General features: G+C 46.6%; 1 protein-coding gene across 3 annotated transcripts in view; it reads left to right on the top strand.

The window, feature by feature from the left end:
* The window catches only part of LOC115479242 (testis-specific gene 13 protein-like), a 187029-nt gene extending 160267 nt beyond the window's left edge, over positions 1-26762 (top strand). For 2 of the 3 annotated variants that reach the window (XM_030217077.1, XM_030217079.1), the window contains exons 4-8: positions 6420-6505; positions 8490-8696; positions 12282-12412; positions 20835-20968; positions 26548-26762. In XM_030217077.1, the coding sequence (XP_030072937.1) occupies positions 6420-6505; positions 8490-8696; positions 12282-12412; positions 20835-20968; positions 26548-26705 (716 nt within the window). In that variant the 3' untranslated portion in view covers positions 26706-26762. The remainder of the gene's footprint in view (positions 1-6419; positions 6506-8489; positions 8697-12281; positions 12413-20834; positions 20969-26547) is intronic. The other variant, XM_030217078.1, reaches the window with a different exon arrangement.

Genomic DNA, 26762 nt, shown 5'->3' with positions numbered 1-26762 from the left:
CAATCAATGGTACCCTTTAAATACCTTACCATCCTTTTAACTGCAGTCCAATCTGATTTGGTAGGTGAGCTGACCCTTCTGCTCAAAATTCCTACTGCATTTGCTATATCAGCCCTGTATGTGGTAGCTAGATATAAAAGCTTACCTATGGCTGATCTATATTGGATGTTATCTGGTAAAGGTTCTCTTACTGTTTCATCCTTCAGAAAATCAGTGATCATGGGAGTGCTTACAACTTGGGCATCTTGCATACCTAAACTTTCAATAAGCTCATTTATTTTCTGCTTCTGGCTTAGAAGATAAGAACCATCATTTTGTTTCTCAATTTCTATACCAAGATAGTATGACACATTACCAAGTTCTTTTATCTCAACATTGAGGTTTAAACACTTTACAATGTCCTTGTACTCTTGCTCATTTTTGCTTGCAATGAGCAGATCATCAACAAAAGCTAAAATGTATGCATATTGTCCATTTGTGCACCTAGTGTACAAACATTTATCTGCTTCACCTTGCTTAAATCCTAAATTTGTCAATATTTCATCCAATTTGTCATTCCAACATTCTGCACTTTGCTTTAATCCACAAAGACCTTTGTTTAATTTACACACTAGCTGTCTTTGTTTTGTATTTATGAAACCTGTTGGTTGTTCCATGTACAAGTCTTCAGTTATTTCTCCATGAAGAAACGCTGTTTTCACATCAATGTGTTTGACTTGCATGCCTTTTGAGACTGCAATGCTCAGAAGTGTTCTAATTGTCGTGTGTTTCACTACAGGTGCAAACACTTCATCAAAATCTTCTCCATATTTTTGAAGATATCCCTTTGCCACTAATCTGGCTTTATACCTTTCCACTTTTCCTTGTGCATTCCTTTTTAACTTGAATACCCATTTGCATCCTATAGCTTTCTTGCCAGGAGGTAATTTTGTAAGAATCCAAGTATTATTTTTATCCAATGCATCAATTTCTTCTTGTGCAGCTTTATGCCATTCAGCAGCTTCTTCTGCTGGCATTTTCTCAATCTCATCCCATGTTAAGGGCTCTTGAGCTTCTGCTGACTTTGTTAGGTAAGACAGTCTTGGGGGTGGAACACCTTTGTTTTCCCTGGATGAGCGTCTGACTACAGGTTGGTCTGACCTTTTCGCATCCTCTAAATCTGAGAGTCCTTCTCCAATTGATTCCCCTTCTCCAACTGTACTGTCTTCTTCAATGATCCTTTCTGTGTCTGTTTCCTCTGCCTGTTCCTCGTTAGATACAGGTGAGTTGCTTTCAGACATCTGCCTTGGTATGGCATTTATATACACTGGCATGTCTATTATGGTTCTAGTTTCATATTCTGGATGATAAGGCTCATCTGGGATAATCCAGCCTTTATCAACCCTTTTGTTTTCATCAAAATATGTAACATGTCTTATGCCAACAATGCCAGTTTTCAGATTCAAAATTCTATATCCTTTGTGTCCTGGAGCATAGCCAACTAAAATGCCCCTTTCTGTTGTGGAATCCAGCTTATGCCTTCTTTGCTTTGGTATATGAGCATATGCTGTACTTCCAAATGTTCTTATGTGTGACAGGTTTGGCTTCCTACCATGCCATGTCTCATGTGGTGTGCGCTCAGCGCCTTTAGTTGGCATTCTATTTTGTAGGTACACTGCTGTGAGAATGGCTTCCCCCCATAGTCTTTTAGGGAGATTGCTATCTGACAGCATACATCTGGTCATTTCCACAAGTGACCTAAATTTTCTCTCTGCAACAGAATTTTGCTCTGGTGTATAAGCTACTGTTGTGATATGCTGAATGCCTTCTTGTTCTAGAAATGTGCGCATGCTTTGTGAAATGAACTCACCACCATTGTCGGTCTGAAGAACCTTTGGTTTTCTTTCAAATTTATTGCTCACCATGGCTACGTATTTCTTCAGCATGTCTGTGACTTGACTTTTTTCTTTCAGCAAATAGGCCACACAATATCTAGAGAAATCATCCAAGAATATTAGCACAAATCTGTTATTTCCCAATGATGGGATATTAAACGGTCCACATAAGTCACTGTGTATTAAGTCCAGCACTTTATTACTCCTATTTCCTGTGTATGCAGGAAATGAGGGTCTCACACCTTTTTGAGTAACACAGTCTATGCATTTCTCCATTTTACCAGTATTTGCACTTATCTGAATGCCTGTGGCTAGTTGCCCACTGCGAAGATCCTGGATCACCTTAGAATCACGATGTCCCAGGCGGCGGTGCCAGATTTCCAGACTACATTTACCATCATTCTTCCTTACTTGCGCCATATGTGAGGCTTCACCTGAAATGTTCAGCTTATAAACATCATTATGCATAAAAGCTTCAGCATACACTTCATCATTTTTAGAGATTGTGCACTTACTGTTTTCAAAATGAATCGCAAATCCCTTCTTATCTAATGTAGATACACTAAGCATATTGCAAACTGCTTGGGGAATATACAAGACATCACTTACAGGAATTTCTTTAACTTCATTAGACACTTTGCATTTTAAGAATCCAATACCTTTTGCTTGGATCTTAGCAGTCCCTGCGTTTGCAGTTTTAAGAATACCTTCCTCTGGACACATTTCCTGAAAGAAATCTTTACAATTGGTTAAATGGCATGTGCTCCCTGAATCCAAAATCCAAGTACTTTCATTTGAATTATTATTTACCATAGTCAAAGATTTTTCTGCCATTAGAAAGCCCTTGTGTTTATCTTTGTCCTTCATACATTTCCTGGTTTGAAAATTCTTTAGTTCCATTGGCTTAGGTGAGCTAGAGGGAGTGTTTTGTGTTTCCTTACACCATTTAGATACATGTCCCTCCTTTCCACATGAGTAGCAAATCAGCTTGCCCTTGGGTGGAGTTTTCCCATAGCTCCGCCTTCCTCTGTTCTTTGCCAAGAAATTTGTTTCATTTCTCTCTGACTTGCTTTGAGAACAGATCTCCTCAGAATCATTTATTATGCATTCCTGCCTTAGTTTTGATGTTGCCTGTTCAAAAGATTGCCCTTCAATGGCCTCATTTACAGACCTAAAAACATCAAACTTCTTTGATAGTGAGGTAAAAAGAAATGCTCTTTTCAATGCATCACACATGGGAATTCCAGAAAGTTCTAACTTTTGAAATGAAGACATAAGATGCATAATGTGATCATTACATTTACTTTTATCCCTTAATTTGGTTTCATTCAACTCTGCTAGCCAAATTGGTTGCTGCTTTGCATATGTAGTTGCATACATAGTTCTCAGTTTATATAAAATGTCCTTTGGTGTATCTTTTCCCTCCACTAATATGGCTTGTTTCTCTGAGAGAGCTTCCAAAAGCATGCACTTCACATAATAGTTTGCATTGTCCCATTCAGCCATATTTTCAGCTGTTCTGTCTTGGTCTAAGCATATATTTAATCTTTTTGCTCGAAGGAGACATATGAATCTTAGTTCCCACTGCTGATAATTAAACTCAGTTAATCTAGGCACCTTGAGAGAATAGAACAATGGTGAATTTCTTCCCTCAGCCATTTTCTTAGCCTTCTGTCTGCTGTGTGGGGGGAGAGAGAGACAGACTGAATCTTTCCTTTAAAACTTAAGAGAAAAAATGTGGCCTTTTTTTCTGCCTGGTAATATTTCTCTTCTTTTTCAATTCCTGACCCTGGGCCCATAACCCTTTTGTTGGATTATTTGTAGTAAATAATTAGCAGATTTTAGTACACACAGCTTCAGCTTTAGAAATGTTAATTTCTTTCTTCATCTCTCTCTCATTCACCCCTGAATAATTCACTGCTGAGTCACTTTAAAGTTGAAGTAACAAAACATCTGTTTACTCACAGTTTGTAGTTAGATTATAATCAGACAGGCTTATATATACATATTATTATACATTTGTCTTATCAGCTCCTTCCATGTGCTTAGATGGTAATGGATGCTCACACCACCATAGATCCTCTCAGGTTAGGAGAGATCATGAGCTCCATGTGCTCCATGTGCTGCATCTGCTGTGTCTGCCCCCACAGGAAGTTGCATAGCTGTGTGACCTCTCTAAGTAACTCACATCAGAGGTCACAGAGTAATCACAGAGAAATAATAGGTGACAGGCAATGCATGTAAAATACAATTACGTTCCAACAAAATCAGCCCGACCCTGGCTGTGTTTTGCCTGACTGGGCTGCGTCAGGGGCTACACAATGTTCTTTAAAAGTTGAGATGACAAATGTACGGAAGTCTGAAATCATGAATCTTCCAAAATACAATAAAAAAACCTTCACAATTTTATGTTTTTTTCCCAGCATTTTAGAATTGTGAAGGTGCAGGACGGTACTCACGTCACTATCTTTTATGATTCATTCGGTTTATGCTGTTTTTTTTACTGTGTTTTGGAAGATTCATGATTTCAGACTTCCGTACATTTGTCATCTCGACTTTTAAAGAACATTGTGTAGCCCCTGATGCAGCCCAGTCAGACGAAATACGGCCAGTGTCGGGCTGATTTAAATATTTGGTTGTCATTTAATAAAATTTTTTTTTTACTGATCTGCTTTTTGGTCTTTCCACTAAGCACTTCGGAAATTTTCCAGCACATGGTGCTAACCGGGCGGTAATCAGCTTTGTACGCGCATAGACCATTACCGCCCAGTTAACGTATGAGACCTTACCGCTAGGTCAACGGGTGGCGGTAAGGTCTCAGGCCCAAAATGGACGCACGTCAATTTTTATTTTGCCGCATGTCCATTTTCGACCCCAAAAAAGGCCTTTTTGTGCAGGCACGCTGAAAAATGGACCTGCACACGTCCAATACATGCGTCTACATCAGCGCAGGCCATTTTTCGGCGCACCTTCATTAAAAGGACCCCATAGGATGTACATTTGGTTTCTGTATTGGGTTCAGAAAATTTCACTCACAAAAAGAACGCACATGAAATTGACTTTATGTGCATAAACCGCCCGGATTCTATATAACGTGACTTAAGTTGCACGTGCCACTTAATTAGTTAACAAGCCAATCAGCACTGATAATTGCCACTTAAGCAATTATTGACGCTAATTGGCATTAATTAGAATTTACGCACAAATCTGTATAAGCGTATTCTATAACTTGAAGCGCGTAAACTCTAGGTTGCATAGTTGAAAAAGGACATGACCGTGAACGTGGAATGATCAGGTTTTGGGTGTTACTAAAATCTATGCGCGTTGTTATAGAATACATCCAGTCCAAGCGTAATTTAGGCGATGGCATTTACACCAAGTTTTACTTGGCGTAACTGCCCGCAACTAAATTTAGTTGTGCGGATGGGTGCTTGGCGTATTCCATAAACCGCATGGAAATTTAGGCTTATTCGATAAAGTAGGCCTAAATTTAGGCCTACTTTATAGAATACGCCTAGGTGTATTTTGTTTTGGCACCAATTTTTTAGGCGTGATATATAGAATCTAGCTCAAAACCTCCAAAATGAGGTACATAAATTTGATTTACATATGCATTTTTAGGTTATTAATCAGATTTTACAAGCATTAATTTCTGAAGTGATCTGAAAAAAAAAAAAAGGCAGAAAATCGACTAAAGGGTGTAAAAATGATGCAGAACAAACTACAGATTTTTTACATGCATGTCCTTACCAAACATAGGTTAAAGAGAGAAAGATGTGAAGGCTCATTTTACACAGAACGCAGAGATTGGCGTTGAGGCATTCAGGTCAGGGCATGCTCAGTTCTGGCAGTATTCAACAGGCTCTGCTGCTTCATATTTCCCAGCATACACAGCAGTAGCGGCCATTTTAGAAATACACAAATGAGTGGCGTGAACTCAGCAGTTTCCAGGTGGAAGTGTTCATTTCACGGCTTCCACATGTAAGTGGTATGTAAGTGCTGCCAATGAAGTAATGAAGTCACAATTTTAATTTGCTTTCATTTTGGAGGTGGCAATAAACGACAGGGGATTAAGGAGAATGACCCCCTGGTCAAAACAAGCACTTAAAAAAAAAAAAATCTGTGTGTGGCTCTGGGTTGGTGTAAAACCCGCCAGGGATATTTTCACCATAGATGTGCATTCTCTTTGTGACATGGGGAATATATTTTTACTTTGCCCAAGACCTGCCCTATCCAAACCCCGCCATGCCTCCTTGAAATCTCAGCATGATGTGGGTCTCCCATGTGTAAAGAGCGGCTTTCCAAATTTTGCACATGTATTTGCATACGTATGTCATGTGATCTGTAGATATAAATGCCGCTCCTTACCTGTGGAAATGCTTCTACAATGGTCTACTTCCACAGCATATGGATAGCTTAAATATCGTTCTACAATTTGTAGCCTAATAACAAATACTTTACCTAACATTCCCCGCAACCCTTTCTCCCCCTGATATCCATGAGGGGGCGCATTGCAATTGCTATTGTCTCTTGCTGTGAATCCAGGCGCAGGAGATCTCTGGAAGCTTCTGAGGAAAAACTCTCAAAGAAAGCTGTCGCGGGAGGATTCAAAGCTGTCAACAACATCTAAAGTAGGAGGCCTTATTATTTACTCTCTTTTCTCTGGTCTTGTCTTTCTCTTGGACAAGGAGTTTGTAACACTCAAATGACTCTTGGGATAGAAAGAATGGGGACATATATTTAACCCTATTTTGCCCAGTGAACACCAGGTGGGGTTACCTTTACTAAAATGTAAGAGTTTGTAGGAAGAGGTCAAGACCGGAAACAGCAGGAACTGAGAGGCAGCTGGAACAATAATCTGCTTTCTCAGTACTGTTCGTTTATCCAATAAGTCCGTCCAGACCAGAGTTTGAGCTCTGAACTAAATTTTTTTTTTAACTTGGATGTTTCAGGCAAAACAATGGGACAGTTTTCAGCATAAATTATATACAGGCAGATGTAGAAAAGGTAGGCTGATACTTACAGCCTCTAGTAGGATTCCTTATCGACACTCTTCCCTCTTGGTAGAGGTCCTTGGCAAAAGTCCTTTTTACAACTTTGCTCTTTCTGGGCTCCTTCCCCAAAGGGAATCTGCTCTGTAAGTTTATTTATCTGTTTGTCAGAAAGTATGATTCACAGATGAAAAAAAAATTGAGTCCCCATTGAATTGTATGGACAGCCGATACTATTTAAGATTTGCAAATCTGGGTGGGATTTGGAATTTTCCCCAACGCTACCCAGAGGGCAGAACTACGGTCGGTCAACCTGAGAATCTGACTGATGAGGGTGCCAGATTGAAGTTCCAATTGGTGAGAATAAAGATTATCTCTATCACTTGCTTTCCTAGTCTATGCCTCAATTTCTTGATTGTCTATCTGTTTCTTGGAACATTCTTACACAAATAGTGTTCACATAAGTAAGGTATATTTTACCCCTCAGTACATTATGTGGGAGAATAGATGGCCAAAGATCCACCTAGACACCAGAAATCAGAAAGCCGAGGTCCTGGGTCTTAGATTTAAATTGAGCCTTCTGACCAGTGGCGTAGCCAAGGGTGGGCCTGGGTGGGCCCAGGCCCGCCCACTTTGGGCTTAGGCCCACCCAATAACAGTACACCTATGATGTGGCTGGCAGGGATCCCCAAGCCCCACCAGCCGAAATCCCCGAACAACTGTCCCTCCTGCACACCTGCAGTGACTGATACATACTGTTTGCACCGGCCCCGCAGCCTTCCCTCTGATGTATTCCCGCCTATGAGGAAACAGGAAGTTGCATCAGAGGGAAGGCTGTGGAGACAACATGAGCAGTGTGTATTAGTTTCTGCTTGCTGCCGGTGAAAATCTGCTATTTAAAAGGTATGTGGAGGAGGGGGGATGTTTGAGAGACTATGTGGCATGCAGGTGAGAGAGGGAGAGACTAAATTACTTGTGGGACAGGGCGGAGTTCTTCTGCCCACCCATCTTGGGCCCAGGCCCACCCAAAATTGGGTGTCTGGCTACGCCCCTGCTTCTGACACCCCCTCTACACCTCCGTGTCAAAATGCGGTCCTCTGAAACCCACCCTTCATCCCTGTGGGCAGGGGTTCCCCGGAGGTCTAGAGAGGGGTAATTAAAAACAGGCTCTTGCCAAGTCCTTAGTAGGGAATGGGACTTGATATACCGCCTTTCTGTGGTTTTCGCAACTACATTCAGCGCGGTTTAAATGGTTCCTTCTCCAATTCGGAACTCAGCTACTTAGGTTCTTTGTCTTTATAGATATTGAAGAAGTCTTTTTTTGTTCCCCTCCTGTTCCTTCAGGTTTGATGGTTCAGTAAGTCTCTCCCTTTCTCCTTTGAAGGGTGTGGTGGTGGGTTGATTCCCGATTTCAGTTATCACCTGTGAGCAAGTGCCGCAGCTTTATAGGCTCTGTTGCTGCTCTCCACCCCTTTACTCTGTAGTTGCAGAGGCTGTATTAACCAGATGCCCTCTGTTGACAGACCTTCTTCCCCTTTCTCCAGCCGAGAAACTCTGTCCACTTTCTACAGCACAGTGGTTTGAATATTAATCCAGATGTTTTACTTTGTGGTTTATGCCATAGGGGTCCGGCTTTGTCCGGCTGCCCAAAAGTCGCTTTGAAGAGTCCGTCAATCTCTACAATAAAACCATAGGACTCATGTACAGAGCTGCAGAGGTCAACCAGAACAAGGCATCTCTCATCATGACCAACAACCCTCTGCCGGACCTCAACAGCTGGCAATGGAAGGACACCCCGATGCGCTACCTCTGTAAAGAAGCTTTTGAAAGGGTAAAATTGTCAATAGTGTAATGTCTGGTGTATGTCCATTGATAGCACACGTGCCCAGTTCAGTTGCTAGGGGTGTCTTTATTGTTGCGTTTAAAGGGGTCCCCTACAACAGAACGTGGTATGAAAAGATGATACCCAAGAGTAGTCTTGTGAGAATGTCTCAATTCAAGTTGATTTAACAGTCATTGAAGTGGATCACAGGTATTAGAAAAGTTCATTTACAAAAATAATCACTCCCTGTTCCTGTTATGATTTTCAAAAACCAACAAGCACATCTGGTATTATGCTCCCAGCTTAGCTACTTTTATTTTTAATTCAACTATATCTTTTTTTGAGTTGCAGTGACCAGAATTGAACACAATATTCGAGGTGCGGTCGCACCATGGAGCGATACAAAGGCATTATAACGTCCTCATTTTTGTTTTCCATTCCTTTCCTAATAATACACTACATTCTGTTTGCTTTCTTAGCGGCTGACACACACTGAGCAAAGGGTTTCAACGTATTATCAACGATGACGCCTAGATCCCTTTCCTGATCGGTGACTCCTAATGTGGAACCTTGCATTACGTAGCTATAGTTCGGGTTCCTCTTTCCCACATGCATCACTTTGCACTTGCTCACATTAAACGTCATCTGCCATTTAGACGCCCAGTCTCGTAAGGTTCTCTTGTAATTTTTTACAATCCTCTTGCGATTTAACAACTTTGAATAACTTTGTGTTATTAGCAAATTTAATTACCTCACTAGTTACTCCCATCTCGAGATCATTTCTAAATATGTTAAGTAGAGGAGTGTGGTAGCCGTGTTAGTCCACTCTTAAGGTTATCAATAGAAATCAAACAAAATAAAACATGGAAAAGAAAATAAGATGATACCTTTTTTATTGGACATAACTTAATACATTTCTTGATTAGCTTTCGAAGGTTGCCCTTCTTTGTCAGATCCTCACCTTCCCCACCCCTCACCTAACCACACCCATCCTGTTAGAATATCAATGATATGCTTTGATGTCCCCATGCATACCTCCGACCCACCCCCATCCTCCCACCCTGTCAGACTGTCATAGTAATGCTTGAATGTTTTCACTTATATACACTGTCAGCTAACACATTTGCTTATTTCCGATCTGACGAAGAAGGGCAACCTTCGAAAGCTAGTCAAGAAATGTATTAAGTTATGTCCAATAAAAAAGGTATCATCTTATTTTCTTTTCCATGGTTTATTTTGTTTGATTTCTATTGATAAATATGTTAAAAAGCAGCGGTTCCAGCACAGACCCCTTACGAACCTCACTATCTACCCTTCTCCATTGAGAATACTGACCATTTAACCCTACTCTCTGTTTTCCGTTCTTTAACCAGTTTTTAATCCACAATAGAACACTTCCTCCTATCCCATGACTCTCCAATTTCCTCTGGAATCTTTCATGAGGTACTTTGTCAAACTCCTTCTGAAAATCCCAGCTCCCCTTTATCCACATGTTTATTCACCCCTTCAAAGAAATGTAGTAAATTGGTGAGGCAAGATTTCTCTTCACTAAATGCCTGTTGGCTTTGTCTCATTAATCCATGCTTTTAAATATGCTCTGTAATTTTGTTCTTTATGTACTCAATTGCATATATTGACGTGGAATTGGATGCTTAGAAAATGCCCTTGAATGCCTCCCAGAAGGGCTTAGAAATGGCAGCATGACACCACATTCCCCGCCCTCTGCTTTATGTTTGTAATTCATTCAGGGGCCCTTTTACCAAGCAGTGGAGTGGTAGGGCTAATGTGCGAGTGCCAAATCAGCACTGCCGCCAGGGTAGCGCAGATGCCTGGCGGTAATTCCGAAGTTGGCACGCACTGGCTCCTGCAGTAGAAAATCAGGGCCACCGAGGGGGGGGGAAGGGGGGGACAAAATTCCCCGGGCCCAGGCCTCCAAGGGGGGCCCGGCGCCGCAGTCCCCTCCACCCGCCCCCCTCTGTCCACCACCGGGCCGTGCCCCCTGAATTCAAATCATAGCGCCTCACCTCGACCTCGCTCCATGTGAAAGAAGCGCAGTAGTGGCAGTCTGCAGATCGCCTCCCTTCGGGCCTTCCCTCCCTGTGTCCCGCCTTCATCTGACGTAACTTGCGCGAGGGCGGGACACAGGGAGGGAAGGCCCGAAGGGAGGCGATCTGCAGACTGCCGCTGCTGCGCTTCTTTCACACGGAGCGAAGTTGAGGTGAGGCGCTATGATTTGAATTCAGGGGGGCCCGGTCCGGTGGTAGACGGAGGGGGGTGGCAGAAACGACGACCTGGGGGGGGGGGGGCGCCCTTGCCCCAGGCCCAGCCCAGTCTCTTGGCGGCCCTGTAGAAAATAGTTTTCTATTTTCTGTCATGGGGATCATTCCCGGTGGTAATCAGCAGTGCGCCCTCATTGGCATGCGCTGTGTGATTACCACATGAGTAGCACATGAGCCCTTACCACTAGGTCAATGGCTAGCGGTAAAGGCTCAGACAGTAAATGTGCTTTTTCTAGCAAAAAAGGTGCCGGTACTCCAATGCTAGTCTACCCTTCAGGGGTGGGGAGATCACGGAGGGACCCACCCCACAGTGACCAGACCCCCTGCAACCAGTCACAGAACCTATGGCAAGGCAGAATTGGTGTGCAGAGCCTGAACTCTTTCATTAAAACTTGGGTTCCATAGATCAGTTTAAGCAGACAATGGAAAAGGTGCCGGTACTCAGTACCCCCAAGTACCCCTCAAAAAAAAGCCCTGCAGACAGTAAATAGCCACGTGCTGCCTTTCATTTTAGCACACGGCCATTTACTGCCCAATTGAAAAATGCCTTTTTTTCCCCAGCCACAGTAAAAAAAAAAAAAAAAAAAAAAATGGCCCAGCGCATGCCAAATGCAGGACAGGAACCCCAAACTCAAGCAATCCACCAGCCTCAGCCTCCCAGAAGCAAGGATTCCAGCGCATGCCAAAAACACATGCCCACACTACCGCAGGCCACTTTTTTACTGCAGCTTAGTAAAAGGACCCCTCAATTGTCACCATTTCTCCAATAGAAAGCCAGGAGTGGCCCTGCTGTCATGCGCCATTGCACCAGCCACGGCCAGGGCCACTGAGAGACTGGGCCAGGCCCGGGACAAGGCTGCCCCCCGGGGACCCCCACCCGAGGTCGCCGGGCCCCCCACCACCACCACCCGCCACCGGGCCGGGCCCTATCTCCACCCCCAGGCCCTCTGCACTGACCTTAAGCGCCTCACCTTTGAAAGCACAGCAAGCAGCGGCAGACCACTCCTTCCTTCCGTGTCCCGCCCTAACGGAAGTTACGTCAGGTGAGGGCGGGACACGGAAGGAAGGAGTGGTCTTCCGCTGCTTGCTGCACTTTCGAAGGTGAGGCGCTTCAGGGACCGACGGAGGGCGGGCGGGCCGGACTGTAGTGGCGGCGCAGGGCCTCCCCTGGAGGCCCGGGCCCGGGAAATTTTGTCCCCCTCTGTCCCCGCCTCTCGGCGGCCCTGGCCACGGCATTCTAGAGCATTTTCAGTGCTACAGTGTTTCTACCTGGAATAAAGCACCCATCTAATTTTTCATTTCTTCTTTCCTCTAGAAGTCAAGTGATTCCAATAAACATTTACATTTACCTCCTTTGAAATTCCACAAGAATCAACTGACTGGGATAGCAAGAAAAGCCTCAAATGTGAACACTGGGTCTACGAAGGCTGGCAAAAGGACCTACAGGTGTTTTACCACAACGGTTGCTGGCTATTTATTTATTTTATTTATTTCAGGTCATTTATACCCCGCCTTTTGCCGCAGTTTTGCAGCCCCAAAGCGGCTTACAATGAACTAATTAAAGTAAATACATTACAGTTACATTTCAGTAGTTAGGGCGGGAGAACAAGGTAAGAAGGGAAAGGTACGGGAGGCAAAGATGGGCGGCAGAAGTCCAGGCGGGCCAAGAGGGGTGATGAAAATCCAGGTGGACACGAATAAGTCCAGCAAGTTGATCCCCACACGGGGTCTGCAACAGGGCCCAGGTGGAACAAATGGAACACTGAAGAACCAGCAAACAGCATGCAGAGGCCGGACAAAGGTGGACCCCTCCGTGTGAAAGTGGCTGTCCTCTATATTGGCTGTAGTGGAGTGGTTCCCAAGCCTGGTCCTGGAGGCATCCCAGCCAGTCAGGTTTTCAGGATATCCACCATGAATATTCATGAGATAGATTTGCATGCAGTGGAGGCAGTGTTTGCAAATCTCACTCACGAATATTCATTGTGGGTATCTGGAAAACCCTGACGGGCTAGGGTGCTGCCTCCAGGACAAGGTTGGGGAACCACTGGCACTGTTCATGGAGCGGCATCTTGCCACCACAGCCAGCTGGCTGGCCAACCTAACCACTTGCATCTCTCCTTCCTCCCGGGCTGGCATCGCTCCTTTCCAACCTCCTCACGGGTCACAGTCTGGCTTCTCTTTCTTCCTTTCTCAACCCCCTTCCCTGAGTCTACCTTCTTTTTTTTTTTTTTTTTCAAAAATCGCCGTCGGCAGCGATTCCCATACGCTGCCCTGCCGCCAGCCCTGGCTTCTTCTCTCTACTGTGGTCCACCTGTCTGATGTAACCAGTGGCGTACCAAGGTGGGGGTGGTCCGCCCCGGGTGCACGCTGCTGGGGGGTGCCGTGGCGCGCACCTGCTCCTCCGAGTTCGCTAAACTTTATTCATTTGCTGCAGCTCCCTCTGCCCCGGAACAGGTTACTTCCTGTTCAGGGGCAGAGGGAGCTGCAGCGAACAAACGAAGTATAGTGAACTCGGAGGAGCAGGCACGCGCCGCGGCACCCCCCCCCCCAGCGGCGTGCACCCGGGTGGGGTGTCATTTCGCCAGGGGGGGGGAGTTGTCATCTAGTGGGGGGGGGGTGTGTGCGCTGCACCTGGGGGGGCGCATCGGCGCTCCGCCCCGGGTGCCATCCAGGCCAGGAACGCCACTAGATGTAACCTCCTGTTTCCTCAGAAGCAGGCCGCAGTAGAGACAAGAAGCTGGTGCCGGCGGCAGGGCAGCGTATGGGAATCGCTGCCGACGGCGACTTTTGGAAAACAAAAAAGGAAAGTAGACTCAGAGAAGGGGGTTGAGGAAGGAAGGGGGGAGATGCCAGACCATGGCCAGGGGAGGGGGTAAGAGGGAATTGGAGAAAGAGCAAGTGTGAAGGGAGAGATGTTAAGTACATAAGTAATGCCATACTGGGAAAAGACCAAAGGCCCATCGAGCCCAGCATCCTGTGTCCGACAGTGGCCAATCCAGGTCAAGGGCACCTGGCGAGCTTCCCAAACGTAAAAACATTCTATACATGTTATTCCCGAAATTGTGGATTTTTCCCAAGTCCATTTAGTAGCGGTCTATGGACTTGTCCTTTAGGAAACCGTCCAAACCCCTTTTTAAACTCTGCCAAGCTAACCGCCTTCACCACGTTCTCTGGCAACGAATTCCAGAGTTTAATTACGCGTTGGGTGAAGAAAATATTTCTACGATTTGTTTTAAATTTACTACACTGTAGCTTCATCGCATGCCCCCTAGTCCTAGTATTTTTGGAAAGCGTGAACAGACGCTTCACAGCCACCTGTTCCACTCCACTCATTATTTTATATACCTCTATCATGTCTCCCCTCAGCCATCTCTTCTCCAAGCTGAAAAACCCTAACCTCTTTAGTCTTTCTTCATAGGGACTTAGAAGGGGCAAGGGCGCCATCTCATCCCTTGGCTCAGGCAGCAGATTGCCTTGGGCTGCCCCTGCTTACTGTCACTTATTTTGTAGGCAGTAAGGGCTCACCCGCATGGGTGCGCATGCACATTTGAAAATTACCATGGGATGCCTGAGTGCACCTCACGGTAAGTCCTTTTAAGTTCTACTACTACTACTTATCATTTCTAAAGCGCTACTAGACGTATGCAGCGCTGTACACTTGAACATGAAGAGACAGTCCCTGCTCGACAGAGCTTACAATCTAATTAGGACAGACAAACAGGACAAACAAGAGATAAGGGAATATGAAAGTGAGGATGATAAAATAAGGGTTCTGAACAAAGTGAATAAGGGTTAGGAGTTAAAAGCAGCATCAAAAAGGTGGGCTTTTAGCTTAGATTTGAAGACGGCCAGAGATGGAGCTTGACGTACCGGCTCAGGAAGTCTATTCCAGGCATATGGTGCAGCAAGATAAAAGGAACGGAGTCTGGAGTTAGCGGTGGAGGAGAAGGGTGCAGATAAGAGAGATTTACCCAGTGAACGGAGTTCCCGGGGAGGAGTGTAGGGAGAGATGAGAGTGGAGAGGTACTGAGGAGCTGCAGAGTGAATGCACTTATAGGTCAATAAGAGGAGTTTGAACTGTATGCGGAAACGGATAGGAAGCCAGTGAAGTGACTTGAGGAGAGGGCTAATATGAGCATAACGACCCTGGCGGAATATTAATCGTGCAGCAGAATTTTGAACGGATTGAAGAGAAGAGAGATGGCTAAGTGGGAGACCTGTGAGAAGCAAGTTGCAATAGTCTAAGCGAGAGGTGATAAGAATGTGGATGAGGGTTCTGGTAGTGTGCTCAGAAAGGAAAGGGCGAAATTGCAGTAAACACTTTTCTAATCCTTGCTACAGCTTTAGCAAAAGAACCCCATCCTGACATTTTTTTTTTGCAAGTGTGTTTTTAGTATCAGTTTTCTGAGATTTTCGTGCATGTGGTTTCTCTTTATTTTGTCCTAATTCTATTTACATTGTACGTAATTCATTTGAGAGATAACATCGCAGTGATTTTCATGAATGACCCTGGAGCAATGCTTTTAGTCTGCTCCGTAACTAAGCAGCATGTGGGGGAGTGAGGGGGCAAGCAGGGACAGTGTCTCCTTTCATTTATGTTTTCCAGACTCTATTTTTTTCTAGCATTTCTTCTCTTTAACTCTGTTTGTATTTTCTATTTTCTCTTTTCTTTTCTTTTTTTTTTGCAGGACGTCAGACTCACAGAAGCAGAAGCCTGCGCAGCCACATTGGTGATCTGCAAGGGCCGACTTCTACATGGAATGTTGCTAGTGGAATAGCAACATTCCATGTAGAATCTCCAATAGTAGCAACAGTGAAGGAGTGGCCTAGTGGTTAGGGTGGTGGACTTTGGTCCTGGGGAACTGAGTTTGATTCCCACTTCAAGCACAGGCTGCTCCTTGTGACTCTGGGCAAGTCACTTAACCCTCCATTGCCCCACGTAAGCCGCATTGAGCCTGCCATGAGTGGGAAAGTGCAGGGTACAAATGTAACAAAAATAAAATAGATACTATTGGAGATTCTACATGGAATGTTGCTACTATTGGAGATTCTACATGGAATGTTGCTATTCCACTAGCAACATTCCATGTAGAATCTCAAATAGTAGCAACAGTGGAGGAGTGGCCTAGTGGTTAGGGTGGTGGACTTTGGTCCTGAGGAACTGAGTTTGATTCCCACTTCAGGCACAGGCAGCTCCTTGTGACTCTGGGCAAGTCACTTAACCCTCCATTGCCCCATGTAAGCCGCATTGAGCCTGCCAAGACGTTCAAATCGCTATTTTCAATATCTATTTTGCAGACGTTTATCTATGCAGTTCATCTGCAGTACGTCTAAATCACAAGGGGGGGGGGGGTGTCGGGGTGGGATTAGGGCATTTCTAAACATGTGGATGTTTTTTTTTTTTGCCGTAATGGAACAAAACAAAAATGCCCAGGACTAAAGCTAAGACGTTTTGAGCTAGACCTGTTGTAATAACGACGAAGCAAAACAGCAGAAGTAGAGGCTGACAAATGCGCAAACCAATAGGGAGATAATATTTTAAAAAAACAGTTTATTCAGAATATTCATATCAAGGACCCGACACGGTCCGTGTTTCAGCGCCAAAGCGCCTGCCTCAGGGGTCACAATCAACTTTCTCTGAGAAGAAGCTGATAGGCTTGAATAATTCCTTTATGTATGCAAGTTAATCCACGGAGAGAACAAAAGAACAGCCAACCGATCAGCAAACACCATGTGACAGGGTCCTTGATATGAATATTCTGAATAAACTGTTTCTTGATATTATCTCCCTATTGGTTTGCGCATTTGTCAGCCTCTATTTTTGCTGTTTTGCTTTGACTCTCCGTGGAGGCTCCTCCTGTCTTCTTGGATTTGGTAATAACGACTAAGCCGCATAAAAGTGCCCTAAATGACCAGATGACCATTGGAGGAATAAAGGAATGACCCCCTTCCCTTTATCCTCCCAGTGTTCACTGACCCTCTCACATCCCACCCCAAAGATGTGAATTAAACAGTACATACCAGCTTCTATGAGAGCTTCAGATGTTACAGCCAGTCCTTTTGAAGCAGGTCCCTGGAGTAGCCTACTGGTCAATGCAGTTCACTGCAGAGAAGGGGACCCAGGCCCTATTACACTTGTGGTGGAAAGTGTCAGCCCACCAAAAAACTACTATACCCACATATAGGTGACAGCTGCAGCCATAAGGGATATTGTAGTGGTGTACAGTTGGGTACAGTAGGTTTTTGGTGGGTTTCGTAGGGCTCACCACACAATATAAGGGGGTAACGGTGAGATGTGTACCTGGGAGCTTTTTTGTGAAGTCCACTGCAGTGTCCCCTAGGCAGGGCCACCGAGAGACTGGGCTGGGCCCGTCCCCACCACCACGCCCCCCTCCGTCCGCCACCAGGCCGGGCCCCTGCATTGAAATCACAGCGCCTCTCACCTCCGTGAAAGCAGCGCTGCAGGCAGCAGGGCAGCAGATCACCTCCCTTCGGCCCTCCTTCCCTCCTTGTGTCCCACCCTTGCAGAAGTTACGTCAGATGAGGGCTGGACACAGGGAGGGAAGGAGGCCCGAAGGGAGGCGCTCTGCTTCCCTGCTGCCTGCAGCGCTGCTTTCACGGAGGTGAGAGGCACTGTGATTTCAATGCAGGGGGCCCGGCCCGGTGGCAGACGGTCGACGACGGAGAGCGGGTGGGACTGCGGCGCCAGGCCCCCCTTGGAGGACCGGGCCCGGGGAATTTTGTCCCCCCTGCCCCTAGGGTGCCCCACTGCTGTGCTGGGATAACTGTGTGGCCTATCTACTAAGACTGCTGGCCCCTCGTACATCCCAATGGCTTGATTTTGTGCATTTTTCACTTGCAGCAGTTTTTTTTTTTTTTTCAAAATGGACCAAAAAGGTAAACGCACAGAGCACGCAAACATCTAACAAATGGCATTAAAAAAAAAAAAAAAAGATAGACGTTTTGCTGTTTCGAAAATTGTTATATTCGCCACTTGGATTCTGGATTTTTTGAGCAAAATGTCCAAAAGTCAGACTAAAATTTCATACTGAAAATGCCCCTCTTAGTGAACCAGGGTGCAGTCTGGACTAAATACAAATGTCTTGTTTTCTGATAACGAAAGACCTTTGGCAACCAGCTTTGTTGTAATTGTCTATAATGAAAGTTAAAGAGAAGGGGAGCAGTTCTGAAGCAGAAAAGCCTCTGGACAAAGTCCTTTCCCTGTTAAAAAAAACAGGAATTTTGCACTGACTGGTCCAGAACACCAATTCACTAGACATTTTGAAAAAAAAAAAAAACCAATGTTGCACCCCCTTGTGGACGTCCCTGGGAACAAGGCCAACCTGGCTGGAGATCCTTTGGGCAGGCTCCTTTGGTCCCTAAATGAGTGGCATCTGGTGCTTCCACCTGAGAAAGACAGGGTGTTAAAGGGTAGGGGAGGATTTCCCTTCTCCACCCCCCCCCCTCCAAAAAAAAAATCCAGAACAAGTATGACTGTGATTAAGATTAGGTGGCACTATTTAAAAGTTTTTTTTCAAGTTATACAACTATAAATTATTTCTATATACATTTATAGCAAGAGCCAACATGGCAATTAAACAGTGGTGATATTTAACTGTATGAAACATAACCATTCTTGTGCCAGGGCTCCTACCGAATCTTCAGCTTGGAGAAGAGACGGCTGAGGGGAGACATGATAGAGGTCTATAAAATAATGAGTGGAGTGGAAAGGGTAGACGTGAATCGCTTGTTTACTCTTTTCAAAAATACTAGGAATAGGAGGCATGGAATGAAGCTACAAGGTAGTAAATTTAAAACTAATCTGAGAAAATATTTCTTCACTCAACGTGTAATTCAACTCTGGAATCTGTTGCCAGAGAATGTAGTAAAAGCAGGGTTTTAAAAAGGTTTGGAAAGCTTCCTAAAAGAAAAGTCCATAAGCAAGAGGCGCAGCAAGGGGGGGGCAGGAGGGGCGGTCCGCCCCGGGTGTCAGCTCGGGGGGGGGGGGTGCTCCCTGCCAGCTCCCCCCCCCCTCGGCGCATCGACACCCCCCCCCCAGTGCCCACCCTCCTCTGTCCAACCAGCTCCCCCTACCTTTAAAAAAAATATCGGAATCCGAAGCGAGGCGCAGCGCCTCGCGCCTGCACGTAAAAGAAATGTGCAGCGTCTCATCTGGCCTTCTCTTGCTCTCCGCCCTTGCGGAAATAGGAAGTTGCGTCAGTGGAGGGCGGGACAGACAGAGAGAGGGAAGGCCCGATGAGACGCTGCACATTTCTTTTACGTGCAGGCCCGAGGCGCTGCGCCTCGCTTCGGATTCCGATATTTTTTTAAAGGTAGGGGGAGCTGGTTGGACAGAGGAGGGTGGGCACTGGGGGGGGTGTCGATGCGCCGAGGGGGGTATGTCATCGTGCTGCACCCGGGGAGGGGGGTGCAACGGCGAACCGCCCCGCCTCGGGTGGCAGCCCCCCTTGCTATGCCACTGCCATAAGCCATTATTAACATAGACCTGGGGAAAATCCACTGCTTATTTCTAGGATAAGCAGCATAAAATGTATTGAACTTTTTCGGGATCTTGCCAGGTATTTGTGTCCTGGATGGGCCATTGTTGGAAACAGGATACTGGGCTTGATGGACCTTCAGTCTGTCCCAGTATGGCAACACTTTTGTACTTGGGATTCTGAATGGAATCTTGCTACTCTTTGGGGTTCTACATGGAATGTTGTTACACTTTGAAATTCTGCATGGAATCTTGTTATTCTTTAGAATTCTAGAATCTTGCTACTCTTTGGGGTTCTACATGGAACATTGCTACTATTTGGGTCTCTGCCAGGTACTTGTGACCTGGATTGGCCACTGTTGGAAACAGGATACTGGGCTTGATGGCCCTTCAGTCTGTCCCAGTATGGCAATATTTATATACTTATAAACGACTGAAACGCTCTTCTTTCCACAAGACAGACCTATGAGGATACTGGTTGATGATTTCAGAAATCTGGATCACTTGACTGAACAAGTGTATAAAAAACCAGTACAGTAAGGACAAGATGGAAAAAAAATCCACAAGTTACAAAAAGATACAGCCAGTGGCGGATATGTCTCACATAACGAGACCAGACGGTCTTGGATGTGGAATGATTGGACAGACCAAGATGTAACTACTATAATCTGCCATCTCTCAGCCTGGCCTTCTAAGGCTACTTGGCCAAGCTTATCATGAGATTGCATATAAATATAGCTCATGCATATGCACGATAGGCAGTGGCATAGCCACAGGTGGGCCTGGGTGGGCCAGGGCCCACCCACTTAGGGCTCAGGCCCACCCAGCAGTACCACACGTCTAGTAGTAGCTGGTGGGGATCCCAAGCTCAGCCAGCTGAAGACTTCCCCCTAATGGTAACGAAAACACTACTCTCCACGATACCAGCACCTGCGCATGCTCAGTTTTCAGCGCATGCGTACTGCAGACTGCCATGGTGGAAAGAAGCATTTCCCCGCAAGTTGAGATATTTTGTTGGTGGTGGTTGGGGGGGGGGGGGGGGGGGGAGAGCACTTGGTGCCCACCCACTTCTTGCCTAGGCCCGCCCAAAATCTGTAGTCTGGCTACGCCCCTGACGATAGGTATCCTGAAAGCCTCACTTGGAATCCATGTTAGGTCTGTCCTATTTATAATAATGGAGTTCCTTGCTACAAAACTATATGATTTTATTGTAAACCCCCCCTTGATCCGATGAGGCCAGAACGGCTTTCTTGGGCTCCTTAACTAGAGCTTGAATTTTCCAGAAGAATCTTCCAATCCTCCTGGTTGTAATCCTGTGAATTATTTAATTACCTGAGCTCAGATGGCTGTATTTTCTGTTTGAAATGACAGGTTTGCGTCAGAAGACTCTTTTAAAGGCACGGGGCAGTTCTCCAAACGCTGCGCGGAAAGGAAGGAACAGAACCTAAGGCCAAAACAGTTCTATGCCACTAAAGCTGTCCCCAAGCCAGTCGGCACAGGAAATGGTAAGTACTGGTTTCCAAGCCCTGTGTTCTAATAACTTTTCATCTCAGGATCAGACTGGAGCTGATTCTTACCAAAATCAGCAACTCCAGTTAAGAGAATTAATTAGCAATAAAGCACGGCTGCTGCTGATTTCCAGTCAGGGCTGAAGGAGGAGTTACATCTTCTAGGAATTCACTGTGATTTTTGACTTGCAAGGTGTTAAACTTCACAGGTGTTCTTCAGTTTGTGGCCCGTCTTTATTTATTGGACACATTTTGCTGTCAAATTCATTTTAAAATCAGCACTGGTAGAGGTTGTGGGCAATGGATGGTCATCTCTGTCCTTTTCTGTGTAAGTTCTGACTCCTTCTACTGCAGTAAGAAAACACCAACATAACTTTACCACCTTAAGTTCTGACCTCTGTGTCCACAGCCTATTTTTACAAAGCCCGCCACAAGCAAGCAGATGTTACTGTATATAGGTACAAGGTGTTTCCCTCCGGATTCTATATATGGCACCCAAAGTGGCATGCCAAAACTTGGGCACATGTGCCCAACTTAATTTATTAACAAACCCTTAATAATTGGGTGCTAACAACCAAGTAATTGCAGTTAATTGGCATCGAGTAGGCTTTGCATGTGTAACCAGCTGCGCTCTATTCTATAAGGCTCAGGGCAGTGGCGTAGCTATGTGGGGCCACGGGGCCCTGGACCCCCCCTGCCGACGACCCTCTTGACCCCCCTTCCGCCGCCAACCCTCCCCTGCCGCCGTCTGCTACCTTTGATGGCGGAGGACCCCAACCCCCGCCAGCCAAGGTCCTCTTCTTCCGGCGCAAGGCTTCGTTCTGTTTCTCTGAGTGTACGTGCAGGACGTCAGACTCACAGAAACAGAATGAAGCCTTGCGCCGGAAGAAGAGGACCTCGGCTTGCAGGGGTTGGGGTCCTCCGCCATCAAAGGTAGGCGACGGCGGGGGAGGGTTGGCAGCGGGAGGGGGGGGGGTCAAAGTTGTTGGTGGCGGCAGCGGCGGTGGCAGGGGGGGGTCAGCAGCAGCGGGGGGCTAAAATGTGCCCCCTCACCTCGGGGTCTGGACCCCCCTCCCGCCAAAGTCTGGCTACGCCCCTGGCTCAGGGGCCCTTTTACTAAGCTGCCTAGGTGGTGCGTATGCACGTCCTACATGCGTCAATTTGGAGTTACCGCCCGGCTACCGTGTGGTCTGGGCGGTAATTTTTTTTTTTTTTACGTGCATCTGCTACAGGCGCCTGAAAACAAATTTTATTTTCCTATGCGCAGCAGAAACCAGGTGGCAATCGTCAATCTAGACGATTAGCACACGGTTATCACATGAGGCCTTACCGCTAAGTCAATGGGTGGCGGTAAGGTCTCTGACCCAAAATGAACGTGCGCCAATTTGCATGTCCATTTTCGGCAAAAATGTTTTAAAACGGCCTTTTTTTTACAGGCGCGCCGAAAAAATGGATCTGCGCACGCCCAAGACACGTGCCTACACTAGCGCAGCCCATTTTTCAGAGCACCTTAGTAAAAGAACCCCTCACTGCCTAACTCTTACAGGTGCCCTTTTACTAAGCTGCGCTAAAAAGGGCTCTGTGCTAGCGGTGGTGGCCGTTTTTGCCGAACGCCAGGGCCCCTTTCACCGCCGAGGGTTAAAAAAGCCGAAAAAAGAAACGGTCGTGAGGTAAGTTCACACTTGCTGCACGGCCATTTCAGGGGGGGCACTTATTGCCACCCATCGAGGTGGCGGTAAGGGCTCCGGCGGTAACCGGGCAGCACACAACGCTGCCTGATTACTGCCGGGTAATCCTCTGCGGAAATATTTTTAAAATATTTCTGCTAGCGCTGGAAAATGCAACACGTTGGGAGTGGAACTACCGCTGGCACCCGCGTTGGGTCGGCGGTAGTTCCGTGTTGCCGCGCAGCAACCCTTTAAGGGCCCCATAGTGTATATCTGAAAAGGGGGCGTGGTCAAAGGGTGTGTAGCATCACAGAACACTGCTTAACCACACCTAACTTGGGCGCCGGCATTTAAACCAGAATTTAGCAGGCGTAAGTCCAGCGCCCAAAAATTAGACGCCGGATCTGCGCTAAACGCTATTCTGTATAAGTTGCACGCCCTTTATAGACTAGTGCTTAGTGCTGAATTTTTTCAATGCCCAAATTACAGCTCCGTTAATAGAATTCCCTCCTTTCTGTGTACAAAGCCGATAACATTACAGATTTGTTTCTCTGCAGTCCTCAAATTGGTGGTTACTTATGATACCACTGCTGGCATGTCCTAGAATCTGGTATTTTCTTGTATACACGACTCAGAGGATCACAGATCCATTCCTTAAGAGCTACAAACAGGCTTGGTTTTCCGGATAGCCATGCTATTCAAAATAACTTTGTTTTCAAATCAGTGGCGTAGCTACGGGTGGGCCTGAGTGGGCACAGGCCCACCCATTCTTGCCTCAGGCCTACTCAGTCTAGTGGCCCCCAAAGCTCCTCATTGGTGGTGCCTCACACCTCTCTCTCTCGCCTTCATGGCAGCTGCCCGTCTCTCTCTAAATCCCCCCCCACCCCCCCACCCCATCTACCTTTGAGCTATCGCTGGCAGCGATTCCTGTAATCAACCTGCTCCAGCCCTGCAGGCTTCCCTCTACCGCGTCCCGCCCTCTATGTCATAATTTCCTGCTTCTTCACTGGCAGGGACGCGGTAGAGAGAAGCCTGCAGGGCTGGCGCAGGCTGCTTACTGGAATTGCTGCCGGTAACGACTTGGAGGTAGACCAGGGAGGGAGAAAGGAGCAGATGCCAGCGGGGAGAGGGGGGAAGGAAAGAGAGGAATGGATGGCGAAGGGTGGGGGGGGGGGGAGAGAAGAACGGATGCTGGCTGGGGGGCGGGGGAGGAGAAGAATGACGATAGCAGGGGCAGAAGAAAAGTTTAACAAAAAAACTGTATGTATGGACAGGGGTGGGGGTGGGAAGGGCGAACCCCGGTTAACTCGGGGCCCACCCAAAATAACAGGTCTAGCTACAGTCTTGTTTCAGATGATAGATATGTTAATATACTGAATCAGGATTTGAATCTTGGATTTAATTGTTTGCTTTTCCAAACCCACGCTCAAGGTGATTTACAATTCAGGTACAGTAGACAGCTTGGAAGCCCTCTCTGGGAAAATGATGTAAGATGGTGGCTGGAGTAGGATGAATATTTATTGTGTGTAACATGAAAGTTAGCCTTCTGCCCCCCCCCCTCCCCCCTCCCCCCAGTAATCTTATTACAGAGGTTGCTCAAGATATATTCCTTTCCATCATGGTCCACAGCGAATAGAATGTTGGGTATAATTAGGAAAGGTATGGAAAACAGGTGTGAGGATGTTATAATGCCGTTGTATCGCTCCATGGTGCGACCGCACCTTGAGTATTGTGTTCAATTCTGGTCGCCGCATCTCAAGAAAGATATAGTAGAATTGGAAAAGGTGCAACGAAGGGCGACTAAAATGATAGCGGGGATGGGACGACTTCCCTATGAAGAAAGACTAAGGAGGCTAGGGCTATTCAGCTTGGAGAAGAGACGGCTGAGGGGAGACATGATAGAGGTATATAAAATAATGAGTGGAGTGGAACAGGTGGATGTGAAGCGTCTGTTCACGCTTTCCAAAAATACTAGGACTAGGGGGCATGCGATGAAACTACAGTGTAGTAAATTTAAAACAAATCGGAGAAAATTTTTCTTCACCCAACGTGTAATTAAAGTCTGGAATTCGTTGCCGGAGAAAGTGGTGAAGGCGGTTAGCTTAGCAGAGTTTAAAAAGGGGTTGGACGGATTCCTAAAGGACAAGTCCATAAACCGCTACTAAACGGACTTGGGAAAAATCCACAATTTCAGGAATAACATGTATAGAGTGTTTGTACGTTTGGGAAGCTCGCCAGGTGCCCTTGGCCTGGATTGGCCGCTGTCGTGGACAGGATGCTGGGCTCGATGGACCCTTGGTCTTTTCCCAGTGTGGCATTACTTATGTACTTATGTACTTATTGTCCTCTCACTTGCCCGACTGAAGATAGTCTCAGAGTGCACTGGAGCTGCCCCTCTGTGTCACCAGGCACTGCTAGTGCTACCCTGTGTATCCCAGTGTATGCAAATGAAGGTTACAATAGGACCAGCGTGTGACATGGTTCTAGAACCTGATTGCACAGAACCACTTACTTCCCAGGGCTCACTTTTACAACCACTGTCCCTATGTTTTCTTGGCAACAACTGGACAGGTAAACGGGTCATCCTAAACCTACGGAAAGGCAACTCTAGCTGACAACATTTAGGGGCCCACGCGGCACTGGGCTTGCTGTGCGCCAATCTGGAGCTACCGGAGGAGCCCGGAGGTGGTTCCAACCTCCAGTGTGCACCATTTCCGGTGCTACCTTAGATGATGTGAAGCCCCGCCCAGCACATCCCAGGATGCCTGGGCAGGTTGGGTGCCACCATTTTGCAGGCGATGGGGGGTTGTGGAGACCCATGTGGTGGTGGTGGGGGGGTTACTGCAAACCGAAAAAGTTTGGGAACCCCTGACCTAGGAGGTTTTCTTTTTGTGAAGGCTATTACAAATGGCCCCTTTGAGTGCCCCCCCCCAGTGTGCTGCTATGATGTCTGTGTGGCCAGTCAACTAAGAATGCTTGATTGTGTGCGTTTTTCACTTGGTCCATTTTTTTTTTTTGGGGGGGGGGGGGGGGGGAAACAGCCAAAAAGATAACACTGAGCAAGTTATTTTTGCTGGTCTGAAAGCAGGGGCGTATCTGAAAGTCGGCGGTAGCGGGGGCCGAAGCCAGAGTGAGGGGGCACATTATAGCCCCCCCCCCCCGCCGCCGTGGGTACCTTTGCTGGTGGGGGACCCCAACCCCCACCAGCCGAGGTCTGCTTCCTCATGCCGCTGCGAGGTTTTTTAAGTTCTTCATTGGGATTCGTCCTCCGTCACTCTGTGCTGCTGTTCAAAGAAGCTGCTAGCTGAATGCAGTTTCGGACTGAGTCTGACGTCGCTGCTGCACGTTGTACGTGCAGGACGTCAGACTCATGTACAACGTGCAGCAGCGATGTCAGACTCAGTCCGAAAACTGCATTCAGCTAGCAGCTTCTTTGAACAGCAGCACAGAGTGACGGAGGACGAATCCCGATGAACTTAAAAAACCTCGCAGCGGCAGGAGGAAGCGGACCTCGGCTGGTGGGGGTTGGGGTCCCCCGCCAGCAAAGGTACCCACGGCGGCAGTAGGGGGGTCCAGGGCGAAATCTGCGGGGGCCCAGGCCCCTGTGGCCCCACGCAGATACGCCCCTGTTTGAAAGTCACTATTCACCACTTCTGTTCTGTACGTTTTGAGCAAAATGTCCACCGATGGACTTAGATGCCATATCAAAAATTCCTCTCCCCTTATTTCAGATGTAAATTGGGTGGGAGATCACAGCACCCCACCTATCACAGATGCAATATGGAATCTGATATAGAAGCGACAAGTGTAATATCCATTATGAAGAGTGGGGGGGGGGGGGGTGCGGAGAGATTACTGTAAAGAATACTGCTCTGATTAATCTATACCTCTCCCTCCTATTCCTTACAGCTGATGTAAAACAGGGGTGTTCGGATGACTCTCTGGAGAGCAAAGCTTCGTGGGAACGTTTGTCTTATTCAACAAACTCCGGCTCAAAACACTCTGTCTCGGTACCAGGAGACGGAGACTTCAGACACGGAAAAGCATCACAGTGGCTTTTTAAATAGCTCTGTTGTAAATAAGCACCTTAATTGGAAACGAATGGAGATGTTCTAAGACATGAA

Source organism: Microcaecilia unicolor, chromosome 10 (genome assembly GCF_901765095.1).
Source record: "Microcaecilia unicolor chromosome 10, aMicUni1.1, whole genome shotgun sequence".
Lineage (NCBI taxonomy): Eukaryota > Metazoa > Chordata > Amphibia > Gymnophiona > Siphonopidae > Microcaecilia > Microcaecilia unicolor.
Note: the sequence above shows the minus strand (reverse complement) of the source record. Positions and strands in the feature narration are given on the sequence as shown.